Genomic DNA, 8621 nt, shown 5'->3' on the forward strand with positions numbered 1-8621 from the left:
TGATTTCACCTGGACCTGCGATCCCCACAGTCGACAGAGTTCTCCAAGCGCTAGCGACAATTTTAAAATTTACAAGGATTAGTTTTCTTTATTGAGAAGATTCAATCAAATATATCTAAAGAGGTTTCAATTATTTTATTTTTTTTTTTACTTGGAAAATCCACTCTAGGTGCAAAGACCTAACCGCGCTGGAAGCAGATCAGGTCATGCTGAACATGAGCGTTTTTTCTCATGCCGACATCGTGGCCGTCCGATTTGCATTTTAAAAGCTCAAAAGTTAACAAAACCACGTGGCATTCATCCAAAATGCAAACAGACGGCCACGATGTCAGCATGAGCAAAAACACTCATGTTCAGCATGACCTGATCTGCTTTCAACCGCGCTAGCTAAGCCTGCCGTACTTACGATCTCTGCTCATGTCTAAGTAAAACTTTAAGAGCTTACCCCATGGCATTTAAACCTAGACTGCCCATCAAAGAGGATTCAATCATGATATGAATATTGGGAAAGAGGTTTCACACGGTGTAAAAGTTGAGAAAGAGTGCCAGCTTATATTGGGAAATCTGACTTAGCAAGCTGTCAATCCTGTGAAAATATACCACTCACTAAAAAAAATTACATGCATAGAGATCCCAGCTCATTATGATAATCACTTTGTTTGTAAACTGTGTAAAAATACTTTATATTATCCCTAAATTTAGGGATTCAATGTTGTAAACTATATATTTATATTGAGAGGAGTAAACTATAGATATATATTCATGTATCAGAAAGGCAGAGATAGTTTTTGAGTTTTTCTTTTTATTCTATCCATGCATACTCTAATACCGTGTTAAGAAGAGCATGAATGGATATAATGAAAACTGTCTTTCATTACAATGAATATATGTCTAAAATTTACAATCTTTGGATACCTTATATAATCCCTAAATTCAACGATCCAAAAATTGTAAATTGTAAATTGTAAATATATATTCATGTAATAGAAAGACATATAGTTTTCATTTTATCCTCACATGCTCTTCTTAACAACAAATCATGATTATGGGCAATCTGCATGTTCCAAAGTTTAAGATATATCAATCTCTAAGTTGTGTTTGTTGTAGCAAAATTTAGAATTTCCTAGATCCTTAATGTCTAGAGGTTTCTTCACTTTGACACGTGCCTACTTCCTTGAGAAGGGCCATAAAAAGCGCTATATTTACATGCTTTAAAAGATATTTATAAAAAAATATAACTATTATAATATAATGTTTGAAATGACCCAATTAAAAAATGGTTCTGTTTGGACCAATTTTATAGGTTAACCGATTTTAATAACATTGCAGCCAAAGGTCCATAAAAGATCCAGAATGCTTCAATGCTCAAAGTAATTTAGTGAACGGTTCAAAGTTCAAACAATATGGAGTCCAGCCTCATTGGACCCGACCCATAGAAAACCCGAAGTGTCTGCATCATCTAGAAGAATCAATCACTGATCCCCAAAAGAAGTGATCTTATTATTGATGATGGACGGTTCTGATGGGACCAAACAAGATAACATTGCCCATTAATTTAGTTATCCAAAACACTACAATTCACAACCCCTTGACCTGTTGGTTAGAATGCACTACCTTACAAAAGCATCACCCTCTAACCAAACTGAGGCAGGTAAAATAATAGCAAATGGGGGCTTACAAATGGGGCAATTCCTATTATACCTTGGTTTTCTAATATTTGCTTCTCTTTTTCTAATGGGTCAAACTCGAGGAACGGGACCTCACCATATTCGTTAATTCTATTCTAGCTGTCCAACCAACGAGTCCACAACTTCACCTGGATGTGGATTAAAACCTGGGCAGCACCTAGATGCATCAAAACTGGACGGTTAGGATCAACATGGGATCCTCTCTCACATGACAGTCAGTAGATAAGATCCTTTTTAGCCAAACCCATCCATCTCTCTTTTTCTTCCCTCTACCAACCCACAAACTCTTAAGTCCAAGTCAAGAACTTCCTTTTTGGTCTTCTCCAACAGGCCCTTATGCTTATATAATCCCCTCAAAAGAGTGGTTTGTAGAGAAGGGTGAAGAGACACTGATATTATATACACATATTTGAGAGAGAGAGAGAGAGAGTTGTTGCCATGGCGAATTCTGCCATGAAAACAGTTAACTTGGCGATACAAGTCCTCCGCGGGCGATGGTTCATGATCTTTGCTTCATGCCTCATCATGTCTTCAGCTGGTGCAACTTACATGTTTGGCATCTACTCACCCCAAATGAAGACGGCGCTCGGCTATGACCAGCAGACACTCAACACCATCAGCTTCTTCAAGGACCTCGGCGCGAACGTTGGCGTGATCTCCGGCCTTATCGGTGAGGTCACACCTCCATGGTTTGTGCTGGCTTTGGGATCTACCCTCAACTTTGGTGGCTACTTCATGATATGGCTCGCGGTCACCAAGCGCATCGCTCCGCCCAAGCTGTGGCAGATGTGCCTATACATATGCATCGGAGCCAATTCACAGACGTTTGCCAACACCGGGTCGCTGGTCACTTGTGTTAAGAACTTTCCGGAGAGTCGCGGGATCGTGCTTGGCTTGCTCAAGGGCTTCACCGGGTTAAGTGGAGCCATCTTCACCCAGCTGTACTATGCAATTTATGGGCAAAGCCCTGAAGGCCTCATCCTTCTCATTGCTTGGCTCCCTTCTCTCATCTCATACGTGTTTCTCCCTACGATCCGAGTTATGAAGGTAAGGATTCCCTTTGAACTAGATTTTTTTAATGAAATTTAAAAGTTAAGTGTGCTTGGATGAGAGTAGTACCATGGTGACCATCTCATATAAAATTCATTGTGTTATACACCTCTCAATTTCCACAAAAAAAGAAAAAGAAAAAGCAATGAATCCCCAAAACTCAAAAGTGAAAAGAAAATGGAATCCAATTAAACAGTAACTTTGCATTTAAAATAAATAGTTAAGCACGCTTTGAGTGAGAGTAGTTTCAATCAATCTTATTAAATGATCTGACATTCACTTTCTTTTTATTTTTTGATAGGCGGAAGGCCAACAGGATGAGCTGAAAGCATTCTACTCAATCCTCTACATCGCACTTGCCATCGCGGCCTACCTCATGGTAGTCATCATCATTCAGCGAAAGGTCCACTACACGGCTGCTGCTTACAAAAGCGGTGCCGTTGTTATTGTCTTGCTGCTGCTGCTCCCACTCGTGATTATTGTGCGCCAAGAGGTCTCCAAAATCAGACAGTCCCCAATTCCTTCTTACATAACCAACCAACCTAAAGAAGCAGAAAAACAAGAAGAAGCCATGCCGAAGCCGGCACCATCACCGCCGGCGGCGGCATCAAATAATGCACCAACATCCACTGGAGCAATTGCTTGCCTCAAGAACATGTTGAGGTCACCTGATAGAGGGGAGGACTACACCATCATACAAGCACTAGTGAGCATTGACATGCTAATTCTCTTCTTTGCAACCATATGTGGCATAGGGGGTACCTTAACAGCTATTGACAACTTGGGTCAGATCGGTCAGTCGCTCGGGTACCCGAAGCAGAGTATCGGGACGTTCGTCTCGTTAATCAGCATTTGGAACTTCGGTGGCAGGGTGCTCGCCGGCTTCGCGTCGGAAATTTTCCTAGCAAAGTACAAGTTCCCGCGCCCCCTAATGCTAAGTGGTGTCCTGCTACTCTCTTGTGTAGGACACCTCCTCATTGCCTTTGGAATTCCAGGGTGTCTATACGTTGCCTCCATAATAATTGGCCTATGTTTTGGGGCACAATGGCCTCTGTTGTTTGCCATCATTTCTGAAATCTTTGGGCTCAAATACTACTCTACCTTATTTAACTTTGCGGCAGTGGCATCACCTGTAGGGACCTACATTTTGAATGTGAGGGTGGCAGGGTACCTCTATGACAAAGAAGCCCTAAAGCACAAGGGAGGGTTGCCGAGGACTGGGGAGCTGACCTGCATTGGGGTACAGTGCTACACGCTATCCTTCATCATAGTTGCAGCGGCAACCTTCTTAGGCTTCTTGGTCTCTCTGATTTTGGTTAAGAGGACTAGGAAGTTCTACAAATGTGACATATATGCCAAGTTCAGACAGGCCAACAATGTTGAGATGGTTGGCTCTAGCCACGACGTGCCCACAGGAACCGCCAGTGGCACTGCCCAAGACAAAGACCAAAAAACCCAAGCGATCGCCTATAAGGAGTAGTTTTGTAATTTTACATTGTAACAATTATTGATTTGTAGGTCGAGGTAAAGGACAAGATATATTCACATGTATATCCAATGTGGTCATGGGTGTTCTTATATATTGTTCCCTGTGGTTTCGTATTCTTGGAAACAGCCTATACACTAGGCTCCACAAAATGATATATATATATATACACTCTTTTCTTTTCTGTCATGGTACTGAACCACCATAACTTCAGATTGTAGACACTTAATTTACATAATTCTGTTCTGAAAAAGCAAAATCTAACCTTTGGAACATGTTTATAATGTGTTTAATTTACTACTGTCAAAGTTGACTCCGATATGATGTTTTAGTGCATCTTTAAACCATCCTTATTTTCATGATTTATGAACCGTCAAATTTTTACTATCTCAAAAATAAAATCTTATGATATATTAGACATGGAAAAACCTCCTGACATACTAAACAAAACCATGTTAAAAACATGTATGTAGGTATCTGATATTTGGTTTCTGGATTCACGCAAACAAGCGTGTACCATTGTATGATACTGGTACTCTCTCTTTCTCTCTATATATCATATATATCAATCACTGGAATATGAGAACTAAGTGTTAACCGTGATTTTCATAGATTTTTTGTTCGTTTCTCTTGAATCTAAACATACATATGTGATCTGCATGCTTGGTTTTATTCCTCTGATTTTGATGCATAAACGATATTTTTTAAAAGGCTTTAAAATCAATGGCTCATAATTTTCATAAATATTCAAGCATTAAAAAATCTCATTTTTTCATTGATAATACGCGATCCAATGTTTGTTTCCTAGCAAATTCACCCTGCCAAGCACATCCACATGTTGGATTTGCAAAAAAAAGAATTGAAAATACCTGAATTTGCTAGGAATCAACCATTGAATCATGTATTTTAGATGACAAATGTGATTTTTGAATGCTTGAATATTTATGAAGATTATGAGCCATTGATTTTAAAACCTTAAAAAAAATATGTTTATACATCAATTCAAGAGCAGGTTCTTATAAATTCAAGCATGTTGATCATACCCGTACAGATAGATTCAAGAGAAAATGACAAAAAAAAAAACATGAAAATAGTGGTTCACAATTAGTTCTCATATTTCCAGTTCTCATATTCTAGTTATTATATATATATAAAATATATAAAAGGTATGGCACATGGTCTGAAGGGGTTGAGTAAATCATTTCTGTGGGACAAACCTGTCATATGTGCTGTCTGAACAAAAGTTTACTCCATGTGGTGATGCTCCATATGAATTCAATCTGATTGAGATACTATGAACGGCATGACACCACACCATCTTTTGTATAGAAAAGTATGACTAATTAGTATTAATTAGTTTGAAAGATAAGCAAGCAACTGACAGTTTCCTTGACCACAAAATGCAGATGGAGTGTTCACTCACGAGGATATAAGACGCCTATCTTGACTAAAAAGCTAGTGTAGCTTTCCTATTATTATTATTATGGTGATGATAATGATGATTAATTATTATTAATTATTATAAAATAAGTCATTGAAAGAAAATAATGATCCTCTAAAGTAAAGAATATGCAGATAAATAATAGTTGACTGACAAGCTAAAGAAAAATCCAAACCGCACCGAGTGGAATCCAAATCCAAAGCTAAAGAAAAATCCAAGTCCAACTCCAAAGTCTAGTTGACTGACAAGCTCCATAGAGTGCTTTGCTCTCTTGGGTGACTCTAGAGAGTATAAATCCCATGAAAGTTTTTTCCTCCGTAATAGAAATTCTCCATGATTTTTTTTTTAAAGGTCTCCATCGAAAAATTGGCTTTGAAAGACAGGACAAAAGATAAAATAATAGGGCAAAAAACTCACATAATCTTGTGACACAAAGCGACAATTATTGTTGTTATTACTGCTGTTACCAGAAGCAAACTTAGAAACAAGCCCCAAAGGGATTTGACGTAGTGGGATGGGAACTAGGCCGCTAGCAGGTGGTCTAGGTTCAAATCTTATGGGCATCACCTCTTGGGCAAGCCAAAGCGTGACAACTCTCTGAGGGCAAGAGGTAAGCCGATAGAGTTTTACACTGTCAGGACAGTGACCGAAACTATGACAGGCAAAGCCAAGCAGGGTTAGGTCTCTGATCATAAGGGTGGTTTCTCAGTGTAAGTATCTAAATGACCATGCATTGAAAAGTATTACGATGACAAGTTTGCTTTAACTAAACTACTTTGTAGAGTTCTTTGTCACCTTTTGGACAGAAATGAGACCATGGCTGGCATATTTTTTTGTCTTCTCTTCCTCTTTCCAATCATTCATCAAAAAGAGAAAAGGCAGCAAAGTCAGCCCGTGATCCATGACTGGGAGTTGATGAGGTTGGAGTTTCTTCAAAAGAGACTGCTACCACCTATGTCACAAAGATATAGGTACGACTCGATGCATGACACTATTTTCAGAAGTGAGAGAATAAAATTTTTGAAAAATAAGACAAAGATACAATTTTTATTTTTATTTTAATAAAAAAAACATTTTTTTATTGTAATATATAAAAAACGGTTAGGAAGATTGCCTTCAATGTGAGTGTTTTCTTCAAGATATAATTAAAGATTATTAAAATATTAAAGTAATACATATACATTTTCGGATCGGGTCGGGTCAGCACGTCATAACATGTATGGTTCATGTCCTTTAAGGACCAACTGCTAAAATGGCATGTGTCTACGACATAGATCAACGGGGGGCTCCGGTTGTCTGGTAGGAGCAGTTAGTGCACGTCACCTTATGTTGGGACGTTTCGAGTTAGAATCCCAATGGTATGGTTGCATAACTGTTAAGGGTCTGCCTAACCCTAGCTTTCTCTGTCGAAAATATGTTCCTATGATGTAGACCACCACCCAAGGTGGCTTGGATTGTTATCCATCAGCATAGCCCAAATGGTGTGAACACCTTTTTTCTTGGATGTGGGCCAAAATGGCCTTGCATTGTTGGTCTTTCGAACACGAGTTGTGGGGATGTCTCTGTCTCTACACATGTCCCCTAACCACATGAGCAACCCCTGCTGGGCTATATTTCTCATTCATTAAGTTCCCAAGAGGATACTTAGGGTTATTAAAAGGGGATTGATTGGAAGCTTGCAACTGCACTCCATATTGCAATTTCAATCCTTATATTACTAATGTGGTTAAGTGGGTGCATTCAAACATCCATCTTATCAATGCAATATCTCAACACAATTTCTAGATAAGTAGATGCATCCAAACATCCCTCTCAATAAGTGGAGGAAAATCCTAAACCAGACATTCTAAATCCAAGGGTTATGTCCTAATGGTTCCATGTTGCGTCAGATCAGCATCCTTTGTTGATAAATCTGGATCAACCTTAACCCGACCCGATGACTTTGAAGTGAGCCTGATTTCTAGCAAGCCTACCAATCAATACCAACAAAAGTTTGGAAATTCAAAGCAGGTCCCACATCAAATCATCCCAAAGTGGATCTGGATCTCTGCTAAATGTCAGGAAATTTATGTGATGCTTGTATGGCTCTCGTTATCAGCCAAGGACCACAAAGCTCCATGAAGTGGACAGTCTGATATCCGAAACTGGATGCATTTAAGTTCCCACATTTAATGGTCTTGCAAGAAAAGCAGGTACACATCACTTACAAAAGTGCTGCTATTAAGTTCAACGGTCAAGAAGTCCACCACGGGCCCTCTCACATGCCTACGGCCATATAAAGTTGTCTTACACTCTTGACATCCCATGATCAATTCTCTGTGTGAGAACCGGTCACCAAGTTGACGAAACATGACAAGTTGGAAAGCCACAGGCGGCATCCCTTGCCGCAAGGTCAATGCTGGGTGTACTCTCCAGTGGGCAGGGGACCTCAACCAAGGGGAGGCTGGCCAATATGCAGAGGGTGATGAGAGTGTTTTTCTCTTGGATTAAACAAAAAAATCAACAAAAAATAACCATATTGTCCTTGTAGAATAGTGTGATTTCAAAAATGCCTCACAATTTGTTAAAATCTTTCTCATACTCAAAATTTTAGTTCTTAACTTTTTTAAGATATTTATATCCTCCGTAGAAGTAAACTTGATGTTCACGTGATAAATATGTATGCCATTCGAAGGTCACAACATCTCAATAAAAAGAAGATTTGTATAGACATTTCACGGACCTGATGAAATTCACATAAAAAAATTGAGAACCTGACTAACTTGATTCCCAATACAAGGGATTCACATTTGAAATGTATGGATCTTTTGAGATTTGTGACCCTGCTGCAAAACTTCTAGAATTTAAAAGTTTAAGTTTGGCATGTTCACACCATACATTTGCAAAAGTCTTGACATTCGCATAGAAGTCATGTGGACCTCCTTTAATTAAAAGCTCGCCTAAAGTTAGGATGTAG

The 8621-nt window shown here is 39.0% G+C and overlaps 1 protein-coding gene across 1 annotated transcript; it reads left to right on the forward strand.

Moving 5' to 3' along the window:
* The first annotated feature begins 2061 nt into the window (after positions 1-2061).
* On the forward strand, positions 2062-4411 carry LOC149827824 (protein NUCLEAR FUSION DEFECTIVE 4-like). The gene is made up of 2 exons (XM_090019667.1): positions 2062-2735; positions 3040-4411. The coding sequence occupies exons 1-2, from the start codon at positions 2127-2129 to the stop codon at positions 4216-4218; spliced, it is 1788 nt and encodes a 595-aa protein (XP_089875793.1). The 5' UTR covers positions 2062-2126; the 3' UTR covers positions 4219-4411.
* The last annotated feature ends 4210 nt before the right edge of the window (positions 4412-8621 follow it).

Source organism: Nuphar pumila, chromosome 10, assembly GCF_984573655.1.
Source record: "Nuphar pumila chromosome 10, dmNupPumi1.hap1.1, whole genome shotgun sequence".
Taxonomy (NCBI): Eukaryota; Viridiplantae; Streptophyta; class Magnoliopsida; order Nymphaeales; family Nymphaeaceae; genus Nuphar; species Nuphar pumila.